At 50.1% G+C, this 14,130-nt stretch overlaps 1 protein-coding gene across 6 annotated transcripts in view; it reads left to right on the top strand.

Annotated features, from left to right (window-relative positions):
• The first annotated feature begins 239 nt into the window (after positions 1-239).
• Positions 240-14,130, top strand: part of CCDC169 (coiled-coil domain containing 169) — a 68,674-nt gene continuing 54,783 nt past the window's right edge. Inside the window, exons 1-2 of one of the 6 annotated variants that reach the window (XM_073662548.1) lie at positions 240-521; positions 10,570-10,652. In XM_073662548.1, the coding sequence (XP_073518649.1) occupies positions 10,574-10,652 (79 nt within the window). In that variant the 5' untranslated portion in view covers positions 240-521; positions 10,570-10,573. The remainder of the gene's footprint in view (positions 522-10,569; positions 10,653-14,130) is intronic. The other 5 variants (XM_073662549.1, XM_073662550.1, XM_073662546.1 and 2 more) reach the window with 5 other exon arrangements.

The following is a 14,130-nucleotide window of genomic DNA, read 5'->3' as shown; positions in this document are numbered from 1 at the left end:
TATATATTTACATGTTTAAAATATGAAAACTATGTAAAACCACGCGCAATCCCAATTTAATAAAAATATTAACACGATTATCATGGCGCCTCCTCGTAAGTGCAGCCTTGTGGCCCCGTCCCGACTCCCCTCAGCATTACCCAGCGCCTCCCGCAGACCTCTGTACACCTGCACCGACTGCGCCTCCATTTCTCCCGCGCACTTCATTCGCAATGCTCCCTGGGAATTAACCCTGTCCATGCTGCACGTTCACCTCTGACTTCCGGCCCACGCCGGCTGTCGGCTCCGGCAGCAACGAAAGGGTCACAGAGCTACCAATACCACGTGACCAGCACAGAAGCCGCAGTGATGGGGAGGATCACGTGATTTGGTCCTGTTGGCATGGAAACGTATCAACATTTCCGAACACCGGCTCTCTGTTATGGAAGGCAGGACGGAGAGAAGCTGGGCGGAAGCCGAGCGGAGAGCGGAGCAGCTGCAGGCGGAGGCCAAGATGAAGTGAGATCCCGGACTGACTAATGGTGATGGTGGCCTGCGGTAACCGCATCCATAGACCGCCATTCACACTGAGGGGGGAGTACTTCTGTGTACCGCACAGCATGTCTTCTTATAATGGATCTCTATGGGCCTCCATCACAGCCTGACCTTAACCCCTTCATTGCCGGGTGGTTTGCTGTTTTTTATTCCTCTTTTGTCTCTTTTTGCTGGACGAGTTGATTCATTTTACCATTCAATGGACCGAAAAACGGGAAAGAGATTCCTTATGCCGTAAAATGGTGGGAAAAAAACCCACACATTCCCACCATTGTTTTTTGGGGGGTTTTGTTTTTCCGGCTTTCATTCTGCAGTAACGGTGCCCTGGCAGTGCGATTGCTCAGTCAGTGCCAGTGCGGCCTGACGTCAGACATGAAGGGGGGGTATACTTTAATGATCAAAAAAATCAGATCTTTGTAAAGTCTAGCTGTGGGAGAGATGTTTTTTTGTGCGTACAGACTGGTCTTCATAGGAGGAGCAACATGGCAGCCATAGGGGACATTAGCAGACTCCTCGTTACCATGGTAACACATCTTCACCCCTTGATCGCATCTCTGGGGGGCGATGGGCGCCGATGCACGCGTGCAACTTAGCTTTTAAAATTATTGATAGCGGTATGCAAGTGGTTAAATAGCAGCGATCAGAGCAAGCTGCAGCCAATGCAGGTACAGGCTGGTGCCAGCCGTGTAACGCTATGGGGCCGGCCGTGTAACGCTATGGTGGCGGCCGTGTAACGCTATGGTGCCGGCCGTGTAACGCTATGGTGCCAGCCGTGTAACGCTATGGTGCCGGCCGTGTAACGCTATGGTGGCGGCCGTGTAACGCTATGGTGGCGGCCGTGTAACGCTATGGGGGCGGCCGTGTAACGCTATGGGGGCGGCCGTGTAACGCTATGGTGCCGGCCGTGTAACGCTATGGGGGCGGCCGTGTAACGCTATGGTGCCGGCCGTGTAACGCTATGGTGCCGGCCGTGTAACTCTATGGGGGCGGCCGTGTAACGCTATGGTGGCGGCCGTGTAACGCTATGGGGGCGGCCGTGTAACGCTATGGGGGCGGCCGTGTAACGCTATGGGGGCGGCCGTGTAACGCTATGGGGGCGGCCGTGTAACGCTATGGTGTCGGCCGTGTAACGCTATGGTGCCGGCCGTGTAACGCTATGGTGGCGGCCGTGTAACGCTATGGTGGCGGCCGTGTAACGCTATGGTGGCGGCCGTGTAACGCTATGGTGGCGGCCGCGTAACGCTATGGTGCCCGCCGCGTAACGCTATGGGGGCGGCCGCGTAACGCTATGGGGGCGGCCGTGTAACGCTATGGTGCCGGCCGTGTAACGCTATGGTGCCGGCCGTGTAACGCTATGGTGTCGGCCGTGTAACGCTATGGTGCCGGCCGTGTAACCCTATGGTGCCGGCCGTGTAACCCTATGGTGCCGGCCGTGTAACGCTATGGTGCAGGCCGTGTAACGCTATGGTGCCGGCCGTGTAACGCTATGGTGCCGGCCGTGTAACCCTATGGTGCCGGCCGTGTAACGCTATGGTGCCGGCCGTGTAACGCTATGGTGCCGGCCGTGTAACGCTATGGTGCCGGCCGTGTATCGCTATGGTGCAGGCCGTGTAACGCTATGGTGCCGGCCGTGTAACCCTATGGTACAGGCCGTGTAACGCTATGGTACAGGCCGTGTAACGCTATGGTGCAGGTTGTGTAACGCTATGGTGCCGGCCGTGTAACGCTATGGTGCCGGCCGTGTAACGCTATGGTGCAGGCCGTGTAATTCTATGGTACATTCCGTGTAATGCTATTGTGCAGGCCGTGTAACGCTATGGTACAGGCCGTGTAACCCTATGGTGCAGGCTGTGTAACACTATGGTGCAGGTTGTGTAACACTATGGTGCCGGCTCAGCTCCTTACAACGACCGCAACCATATGAGATAACTGTATAGGATGTGGTCACAAAGGGGTTAAATGCTAGTTCTGTAACTGCTACTGGAATGAATGGGATGTATATTGTGCAGCTCGGCCGTCTCAGCTGTTCCTGTAGATCCACCTTTGCGTGATTGGAGCTACATGGATTTTTACTGTCCCACACATTAGGCCATTTGCCCATGATCAGGCTATAGCAGTGTGACACAGGTACTTTAGATGCAGTGACGCAGAAACACAGAGCAGCCAGTACAGGGTTAATAAACAGGGGGGGATTTATTGTAACAGGGTCAATCTCCACACAGGGAGTAACAGTGGAAATATGGGGACAACAAGGGGAGTAGCAGGTAAAAGGCTATAACCGACAATCTACAGTTTGGCTAGATGTAGCAGAGTCGAGAAGGTTGTAATCGGCAGTTTTACACTTAGCTGACTCTTGTTCCCCACAAGGCAGTTACCGGCTGATGCCGGTGTTGTTTTCTTCCGGTTTCCCCGCCTAAACAATGCTCCGTCTTCTGGCGGCAGCGGGCGGTCTCTGGTTTGACCCGCTGAGCCCCTAGCCAATAACACTGCACCTCACTTGCTCGGCTCCACAGACCCTGCGTCTCTTCTCCCTCTAGTCGGGCTTGACTCCAACTGTCAACTCCCTGCTTTCCCGCGCAAAACTCCTTTTTCTCCCTCTTCCTAGACACACCCCCAGCTCCCCGGTCACCTGACCCCTGAGCTCTGCTCTGGACACGCCCCCAGCTTCCCGGTCACCTGACCTCTGAGCTTGCAGTCTGTCTTCCCCCTGCAACCAGAGGCACGGCCCCGGGAGTTCCGGATCCCTTTTTCTGAAAGTACTTACACCCCGGTCTTCCCCCTTACACTCCCGCTCTCCTTTAACTCGCCATTCCACGGGCGAGAGTTCCTTCACCAAACGTTCACATTCTTGGACTTCCTGGATGATACGTTGCCATATAAACTGATCTTGTTCGGAACGGTGAGGAGGCACTCCTGCTGTTGTCCATTCTGACCGGCGAAACTCAGTTTGACCGATGGGGCGTGCAGGGTCACTTGAATTCCCAATCTCCGCCTGCCCGGTGGCTTCAACCGATGGTGTTCCCTCGCCGCCTGCACTGGGGACTGCAAGTAATCGAGTGCTGGGGCTCGGAGGTACAATCAACTATTCTTCTTCATCCACATCGTGGCTTGGGGCAACTGTGACAGGACCCTCTCTAGAAGCAGGTGATCCTTCTTCATCTTCGTCATCTTTAGACACACAGGGCCGCAGTATACTACGATGAACCACTCTGGTAGGGGCTCCTTCAGCCCCCTCGGGTTGAACTTCATACACAGGTCCTTCAGCGCCAACCCTGCGCTTCACTCGGTGCGGGGTCCGTTCCCACCGCCTACTCAATTTGCCCCGGGGCCGCCTGTCTCGAACCAACACCCGCTCCCCGGGCCTCAGAGCTGTCCCTCGCTCGAAGGGGCAATGTCTCATGATGTTTGAGCTCCCGAAACTTTTGTTTTACATACCGTCGGAGGGTCTGCAATCGATGCCGGTGTTCCCGGACCCAGGAAGACATCCCCGTCCGTGGGTAGTCCTCCTCGGGGTCCAGCTCTAACTTGGTAATCTCTCCCCCCTTTCGCCCGAACAGTAAGGTATAAGGAGTGAACCCCGTCCTATTATTCACTCGGTTGTTGTAGACCCACACCAGCTTGGCCACAAACTTAGGCCATCGTACCTTCCGATCTTCCTCCAATGTGCGGAGCATTTGGATCAGTGTCCGATTAAAGCGTTCACAGGCCCCATTTCCTTGAGGGTGGTAAGGAGTAGTCCATGACTTCTCAATCCTGTACAACCGGTGCAGCTCTTCCAACACCCGGTCATGGAAGCAGGCGCCTTGATCTGAATGGATCCTCTTTGGGCAGCCGTACACCCGAATGAAGTCTCGGCAGATGGCCTGCGCAGCTGATTTGGTGGTCTGGTCTCTGGTCGTGGTCACCACCACAAACTTTGTGAAGTGGTCTGTCATCACCAGGCAATGTTCATACCCGAGATGCGCCTGTCCAACAGTCAAATAGTCGATCATCAGCACCTCCAAGGGGGCAGAAGTCACAATGGTTTGTATGGGGACCCGCTGCTCCGGGGGCTTAACCAGCTCACAGCTCCGACATCTTCGACAAGTGTCTTCTATTGTTGCTCGCAGTCGGGGGTGATACACCAGCCTCTGCAACCACTGAAATGTCTTTTCTGGTCCGAAGTGAGCCCCTCGTTCATGAGCTTCCTTAGCCACTACTCCGACCAACTTCTCTGGGATCACCACTTGCCAGGTGATCCCGAACTCTCGCAGTAGCTGTACCCGTCGGTATAGCAGCCCATCTCGCAAACAAAGTCTTTCCCATTGTCCCGGCATTTTCAGCGCCCCCGGGGACAGGGTACTCCTCTCTTCTCGACTGGGGACCTGTCTCAAAGCCACCCATTGACGTAATTGGGCAACTTCTTTGTCAGTCTGTTGAAGTCGGACCGAGTCATCTCTTGGCTGCCCTAGCACTTGTTCTTCCGACGTCTCTCAGATCTGTCCCTGCGCCGCGATCAGCGGTCTCACGAAACTTCGGAAGCTAGGGACCTCTTCCGCCTCCAAATCTTCATCGCGGTCATGATCAGGCCGTTCATATGTCACTCTGGAGAGGGCGTCGGCGTGAGTATTCTCTGCCTTAGACCGGTAGGAGGTCTTATACCGGTACCTGGCAATGCGGGCCACCCATCGCTGCTCCAGGGCCCCCAATTTCGCATTCTCCAGGTGAGCCAGCGGGTTGTTATCTGTTCTCACCAGTACTTGAGACCCGAACAAATACTCTGCGAACTTTTCCGTCATTGCCCAAACCAGAGCCAGCAACTCTAATTTGAAAGAGCTATAATTATCTGGGTTCCTCTTAGTCGTGAAGGGAGTGACTGGCGTATGTAATCACGCGCTCTTTGTCCTCCTGTACTTGGGATAACACGGCTCCCCGACCATGTAGGCTCCCATCAGTGTGGAGTATGAATGGTTGGGAGAAATCCACATAGGTAAGTATTGGGGCATCGGCCAAGGCCATTTTTAGGGCACGGAAGGCCTCTTCCTGGCTGCTTCCCACCGAATCGCCCGATTCTTGGAGCCCGCCGGCACTCGCTTAAGTAGCTCTAGCAATGGGTTGGCTATGCGGGTGAAGTTCTTCACGAATCTTCAATAGTACCCGGTAAGTCCCAGGAAGGCCCGAATGTCCTTCACTGTCTTCGGGGTAGGCCACTCCTGTACAGCAGCCACCTTTTCCTGGGTGGGCCTGACTCCTTCACCGGCCACAGTATGACCGAGATATTCGATCTGTTTGCGGAACAGGTGGCACTTCTGGGGCTTCACCTTTAGGCCATGACTCTGTAGGCGACTCAGTACTTGCTCCAGTCACTGGAGGTGCTCCTCGAAGGTGGCGGCATAGACAATTATGTCGTCAAGATAAATCAGTGTTGCCTCGAAGTTCAAATCGCCCAAGCACCTCTCCATCAGACGCCGGAACGTACCGGGGGCGTTAGTCAGGCCGAAGGGCATCCGATTGAACTCAAACAGTCCCATGGGTAATATGAACGCCGTCTTCGCACGGTCATGTTCAGCCACGGGCACTTGCCAATACCCGCTGGCCAGATCCAAGGAGGATAAGTATCTTGCTTTCCCTAAGGCCGACAGGGACTCTTCGATTCGGGGTAGTGGGTAAGAGTCTCGTACTGTACAGGCATTCAGTTTTCTATATCCCACACAGAACCGCAGGGTCCCATCTTTCTTCTTGACCAGGACAATCGGGGCTGCCCACGGACTCTGACTCTCCGGTATCACACCATTCTGTAACATATGGGCTAGCATCGCCTTAACCTCTTTATACATCTGAAGAGGTATCTGCCGGTATCTCTCCCACACTGGGGCAGCGCTCCCCTTGGGAATCTTGTGGGCAATGGCTTCGGTGCAACCAAAATCATCCTCGTGGCGAGCAAAGACTTCCTGATACCGCTCCAGTACCTCATCAACCTGCTGCACCTGTCGAGGTGAAAGTCCCGTCAATTCAGCCCTCATTTGTTCAAGGATTCTTCTTCCCCCCCCTTCACACTAGCACGGTGGGATTCCGGCGGCATGGTGACCGCCAGAGTCCAGGAGTCTCCTCGTACAGCGGACAGCTGTACCACATCAGGTCGCACCAACTTCTCTGGCATACCCAGAATCTGGGCTATTTCCGCCCTGGGAGGGAGTGTGAGATCATCTTCGTCCAGATTAACACAATGCACTTTAACATTGCCACCCTGAACGGTGGCCAGTGTCCGAGCCACCAGGAGTCCGGGGGTACTTTGCCCATCGATGTTGGTTCTGTCTGAACTTCTACCCCCTCAAGAGGTGTGCAGGCCCGTGCGGGTAACGTTAGTACAGTTTGTCCTGACGGTAAGGTGAGTGCCGTAGCTGCTGGTACTGTTATTTTCCCTGGACCTTCCCTTCACTCGACGTCTCCTGAGCCTGGGCGGCTCGGATTAATTGTTGAAAAACCCTCCTTTGGGGGGTTCGTGGGTCCCACCGGTCTAGAGGAATCTCCTTTGGCTCACTAATCAGGATTTGCCCGATATCGTTTCAGCACATTCATTCCGAGGGTCACCGGGGGTCCACTTCCGGTTCCCCCTGTGACCAAGACGACCCCTTTTTTTCCCACATCTTTTCCACACACTCGGATCTTCATCCACACCACCCCTGCGACCGGGATGGGTAATTGATTAGCTGCCGTGAGTCTAATTACTGGTCGCCATTCAGGCCGCGCTATCTCTGGAAATCGCTGTTGAAAGTAGGCTTCTGTCATCGTAGTCACCTGGGATCCCGTGTCAATCAGGCAGTGAACAGCCCGACCGCTTATTTTGGCCCAGACAGTCGGGCTGGTGGAAACTAGGTCCTTGGGACTTCCTGTTTTTCTTTCCCCTTCTTTAGGCTCCGGGCTGTGTCCCCCAAACACGGAGCCCGCTAGTTTAACGGCTGCCGCGACAGGGGTCGCCCTTGGCTAGCACAGCCCCTGGCGTAATGTCCTGCGCCTCGCACTTCCAGCAGGTCGTGTCTCTGTCTGTGTAGGGCTGCCTCACTCCTCTATGGAACTCTCCTGCAGGGCGGGGGCTGAATTCAATTCTTTCCCTAGCTGGGGCAATCGATCCAGGTATCTCTGGTGTCGGTGCAGGGGTCTTCTTGAGACTGGACCATTCACCCCGCATCTCCTGTATCTCCTTTCGCATCTCTTGAGCCCATTCCGGTTCAGCTGCAGGCGGGGTGGGTACCTCATTACTCCGGACCATCCCTGCCAGGGCCGTCACCCGCATCTCCTGCTGTCTCACACGTGCCTCCGCCCCCACTTCCAAAAAAGTCATACGTGGGTTAGTGCGCAGGCGCTCCCGCAAGGCCTGCTTCAGCTGCACATCCCTGAGGCCTGCCACAAATTGGTCCCTTAAGATCACGTCAGGGGGGCCCATTCTCAAATTCCCCATGTCGTCTTTTCTAGTGATATAGGCATGCACCCTTTGTAATGCATTAACATACTGCGTCACAGTCTCCCGCTCCTGCGGCACTTGGTGAAACAGCAGTATCCTCAGCTCTCCTACATTGGTGGGATCCCCATGTATCTCCTCCAATATCCGCACCACTTTTTCTACAGTATCCCGGTCATGAGGAGGGCGGTACATCACGGAGTACTGGGCCTCTCCGTCCAGGGCCAGTAAGGCCATTTCGGCTTGCATAGCTGGGGTCATCGGATGCATACGTAACATACTCCTAACTCTCTCAACCCAGTCCCACAGCATCATATTGTCCCCAGTGAACTTTGGGAGATTGCTGAGCATGGCCCCCAGAGGCAAGCTAGATCTAGGGGCTCCCAGGATGGACTGATCTGCAGTGTCTGTGTCTAAAGACTGCATCCTGCTGACTACACCAAATGTAACACAGGTACTTTAGATGCAGTGACGCAGAAACACAGAGCAGCCAGTACAGGGTTAATAAACAAGGGGGATTTACTGTAACAAGGTCAATCTCCACGCAGGGAGTAACAGGGGAAATATGGGGACAACAAGGGGAGTATCAGGTAAAAGACTATAACTGACAATCCACAGTTTGGCTAGATGTAGCAGAGTCGAGACGGTTGTAATCGGCAGTTTTACACTTAGCTGACTCTTGTTCCGCACAAAGCCGTTGCCGGCTGATTTTCTTCTGGCTTCCCCGCCTAAACAATGCTCCGTCTTCTGGTGGCAGCGGGCGGTCTCCGGTTTGACCCGCTGAGCCCCTAGTCCATAACACTGCACCTCACTTGCTCGGCTCCACGGACCCAGCTTCCCGGTCACCTGACCCCTGAGCTCGCAGTCTGTCTTCGCCCTGCAACCAGAGGCACTGCCCCGGCAGTTCCTTATGCCTTATTCTGAAAGTACTTACACCCCGGTCTTCCCCCTTACAGCAGCTTATTTTCGCTGCTTCCAAAACGCTTCGTTCTAATCAACCAGGTAAATCCGCATGTGTTCAATGAACAATGTGAAGTTCTCGCACACTATGCATTCTATCGTGCAAATTGACATGCTGCGCCTTGTAAACCCATGCTGCCGGTGAGTTTACGCAGGGACAAATAGCAGCACAGTGGGCATGGGATTTCTGTAAATCCATCCACTGTGCTTGTACTGTAGAATGCAGCGCAGGTGAGCTGTGTTCAAAACGTTGCTATTCCTGATCATGGGCACATACCAATAAAGGCTGAGATTGGAAGAACCATTTAAAGGCCACATTCACACGCTCAGTATTTGTAAGCCAAAACCAGGACTGGATGATAAATACAGAAGTGGTGACGTGTTTCTATTATACTTTTCCTCTGATTGTTCCACTCCTGGTTTTGGCTTACATATACTGATTTAAAATACTGACCAAATTCTGAACGTGGCCTTATATTGATTCTGGAGCCCCTGAACAAATATAGACACCAGACCACCCAAATAAATAGCCCCGACCAAATCCTCTATATACAGACCAGACCCCTCCAGCCCCAGATCAAACACCTCCTTTATACAGACCTATCATCAGAACCCACAGTTTAACAGACTATAAATCAGACCATATTTATAAGGGCCCCAGAGCCCTATTTATACAGACCATAGACCAGACCCCTATTTATAAAGACCATAGACCAGACCCCTAGTTATATAGACCAGACCCCCATTTTTACAGATAGAGGATAATTTCCTTATCATTGAAAGCATGCAGAGACCCTGATTCCAGCGAGGTAACACTTGCTGGTCTGCCTGCTGTCATTTTAATACAATCACAGTTTTCTCTGCTGCAGATCTAGCAGAGCTCAGAATGCAGAGCTGTGTAAAACCCCACCCACACCTCTGATTGGCTGCTTCCTGTGTACACTGACAGCTGCTGATCAGTGCTGGGCGCGGGGTTGGGTCAGGAATCACAAGACACCTAGTCAACTGGTGATAATCTCCTGCTAATAAAACACTGATTTTATTGACACAAGAATACACAGCCTAGTAAGTGACACAGCACTGTAATCAGAGTCTCTGCCCCAACATAATGCTGCTCTCGGATTACATAATAAAACCTGCTGACAAATTCCCTTTGCGGTGTTGTTATATACCCCCTGCATGGTGGTATGTTTGGAGCACTGTTTAGTAAAATGACTTTGGCACTGAATGGGAATTATTTGAGACCTATATAGTAATATGACTAGAGGTGGATGCGTAAATATCACTCATCTGGGTGCACCCAACTTTCCCTCTCTAGGGATCTCTAGGGCTTAGAATTGATGGCCTCTCTGATCGCTACAATTAAGGGACCACAGTGATTCTGAAGAACTTCATCCACTTCTTTATTTCCACAAGCAGTTTGTGCATATTGGCAGCCGTGTCTTTTACTGCGGGGAATGACACGACTTACACTACCAGGCACTATGGCCCATACAGCAGTGCTGCCGTAACCCATGAATGTGCTGGAACCCCACGATCAGACCATGAAGACTTGTCCATAGGATGGTCGGACATAATTAAAACCACGGAGAACCTTTTGGAATGTTTAATTAATTAATTTTCTTTCTTTTGCTCAGGGAAATGTTACAAGTCTCAATATATGAAATGAAGAACACAGTCATGGACCTGGAAAGAAAGCTGAACAGCGTGGAGGATGAAGGTAAAGAGCTCACCTTAAAGGGCTTGTCCACTACTAGAACAACCTCTTCTTGATCTAAATATTTGTCCCCGATAAAATAAAAAAGCTTATACTCCCCTCCCGTGCCGGCGCCATTCCAGCCGTGTCAGCACTTGTGGTCCCGGGGCTCCCGTGTTGTCGTTGTGACACGTGACCCTGGCGCCCAATCAGCTCTGGTGTCACTGTTCCCGCCTCCTGTCGAATTGAACAGGAAGTCCGGACTCCAGCTGATCTTTGACTTCCTCTTCATGTTAAATTCGTCAGGAGGCGGGGCCAGTGACGCCAGTGCTGATTGGGCGACAGGGTCACGTGTCACAACAACAACACGGGAGCCCCGGGACCGCGAGTGAAGACACCGCTGGAACAGCGCTGGCACGGGAGGGGAGTATAAGCCTTTTTATTTTATCGGGGCCAAGCGTGGGGTATGAGAAGGTGTTGTCCAAGTAGTGGGCACCTTCTTAAAGGGCTCCTTCAGACATCCGTGATCATAGGTCCGATCTCAGATCACAATGCACCGACTGGCCGTACATAGAACAAGTATATAGAACAAGCGATAAGACAGTCACAGGTTAAGGAACTTAGAAAAAAAGGGAGGGAAAAGTTTTTGAAAAATAAAAATAAAAAAACTTAAAATTTTGAATTATTACTTTTTCTCCATTAAAAATAAAGATATAAAATAAACTAAACATATTCAGTATCGCTAGATCCATAAAAGTCAAAATATACAATTGTATAGCTAATTCCGTAAAGGAAAAAAAAATCAAAATGCCAGAATTGCTGTTCATTGCTGGCATTTCAATCCATAAAAAGCTGTCCTAAGTACCCCAAATGAGATGAATAAAAATGTCAGATCACAATGCAAAAAAAATCCTCGTACTGCTCCAACAATTAAAAAAAAATAAAAAAGTTACCAGTCCCAGAAAATAGTGACACAAAGTAATTTTTTTTATTAACACATTTTTTAATTTTTTTCATGACTAAAATAAAAAAGAAATAAATAATTGTGGTATTGCCAGAATTGTACTAACCTGAAGAATCACAACAGGTCAATTTTACCATACAATGAACACTTTATAAACCAAACCCCCAAAAAAACTATGATGGAATTGTTGGGATTTTTTTGCCATTTCATTGCACTTGGAATTTTTGACTATTTTTTTGCAAGCCCTGTACATATCTCAATATAAAAATAAACACACTATGACTTTGGGAAGGGAAAGGAAAAAACAGACATTTGAAAACAAGAATTGGCCGATGCAGGAAGAGGTTAATCTGGGCTCTTGGGCTAGTTTTGGGCAAGCTACCTAATTCAAAAAATTCACCTAGAACCACGATGTGTGAATTTACCCCTGAAGAGCTTGTCTGCTGAACCCTTTTCATACTAAAACTCCAGAAATCTATTAATAGCTGCTTTATAATCATTTGTGGTGTTTCTAGTTTAGAAAATACCTTTCTTTCTTTTTCTGCTTCCATGTGTGCTGCTGATGTGGGCAGGCTCTGAACAGAATCAGTTTCCTTCCCCCTCTGGCAGCTCACAATGCCTCTTTTTTTACTTTCCCTGCAGTTAAGTTACATGTGATTCAGAAGATATTCACTGTGTGACGTGCATGGCATTTACACTTTTAGAAACCAAAGAAAATCTAAATGCCTAAAACAATGGAGACTGAGTGGGCATGGGTGGGTTCATACTTAAAAACTGCTTGTTGCTGGGCAGAGTTTCCTACTACATATATGCATGTGGTTTTTCTGTGTTTTTTTGTTTTTCTTTATGCCTAGTTATATGTAATTCCAATAATGATCAAGCATGATTCTACTTCTATTACTTCTGCTCCCCTATCCTATTATTTCTTTCTTCGGTGAGGCTGCAGTCAGTCTTTATATGTTTGCAGGATGGAATGTGCTTTTATGATTAACAACATGTGTTAGTACTAATGGTGAAGTCTTTCAAAATCTCTACGAGTCACTAGTGATGACGGCAAGGAGCTTCAGATGTATGAAATCCTTAAAAGCTTAGGAACATGCAGAGGAAATTAACTTGTGTGCTCCCTTAAAGAGCCTGCAAATTACACGTACAGTGGTAAATCCAGAATAGTCAGGTGATAGGGACGGAAATGGAATGATAGAGTCAACAAGATCACATCGAGGGCAGTTTAGTCCGCTGGATTAAAGGGGTTGTCCAGGACATTTTATTTTGTTTTACTTTGGGCCTAAAAACTAACAGGTTGGTAGTTGCTAACAGTGGCAACTACTTACCTGTTAAACCCAATGCCGGTCAGCGCAGTCATGGCTCTCCTGCCAGTGATTCAGCTGAACAGCTCTTCTTCTTCCAGGCTGCTGTGTGACTGCCGACGTCATGGTGATTGACAGCCAGCTCCCCGCAGTTAGGCAGCGGGGAGCCGACTATCAATAGGCATGTCGTCTGCAGTCACGCCCCGTCCACAGTGCACAACGGATGAGAAGCTGCAGCTCCGTCAATGTGATCGATTAATCGCCGGCAGAAGTGGTTTGTGACCGCTCAGTGCCGGGAGAGATCGCCGCCAGGCAGGTAGGTAGCAGCCATCTGCCTGTTAGTTCTTTGACCCATAGTGAAAAAAGTTAACAGTCCTGGAAAGCCCCTTGAAGATGCACCGAATTCTGATTTGTCAAGAATGATGCCCCGGTCATGAGATGGAGTACATTTCTGCTATAATTTAAGCCGCTTTCTGGCATAAATCATGGCGAATCTGTTGAGTTGCTATACACCACACCCATGACCCACTTTTCAGAAAAGTGTCCGCAATGACTTTTTTTTTTTTTCCTTTTTTCTTTTAGGGTTTTCTGTATATTATGCCATCAAAAATAGGAAAGTCTTCAGAGCTATTCTTGTATTCACAAACCCCAGAATCCAAACAGCGAAAACCTAAGGGCTTGTACACATGTTGAGTTTATACGTGACGAACAACACACAGCATTTTACACCACCAGCAAATTAAATGAGACTCCTGAAATCTCATACACACGCTGCTTATTTTCCTTTGCAGATTTGAACCTTGAGAGCTTTTTCTCTTATCCGCAGCGTGTCGGCTTTTTCAACGTTTTTGCAGCTTTTTTCACTCATTCAAATGAAAAGTAAAAATGCATCAAAAAGGTTCAGAAAAACCAGTGTATTTTATGTGTTTTTCCTGCTGGTTTTTGGCAGAAAAAATCTGCAGCAAATACTAAATGTGTGCACGTCCCTTACTGGACCCCATTATTATTCAGTGAGATCTTTGGGATGCATATGAAAAGGAGATTCTTCATGTTGGTCATGGATTTATTATAAAAGGAAGCCATGATGGTGGTCGACACAGAGCTGTAGCCTTCCGGATGCTTCACATATTTGTCCCCATAGCAGATTTATACAGTAGCAGATATAGGAATTTAGAAGACGGATGACCCCCACAATCGGGAATCAACCTCCAACCGTCCCCGATACTGTCAG

The sequence above is a fragment of the Phyllobates terribilis genome, unplaced genomic scaffold (genome assembly GCF_046119375.1).
Source record: "Phyllobates terribilis strain yellow unplaced genomic scaffold, ASM4611937v1 Scaffold_2__4_contigs__length_985480577, whole genome shotgun sequence".
NCBI lineage: Eukaryota > Metazoa > Chordata > Amphibia > Anura > Dendrobatidae > Phyllobates > Phyllobates terribilis.
The sequence above is the reverse complement of the archived record's forward strand: the minus strand, read 5'-3'. Positions and strand labels throughout refer to the sequence as shown.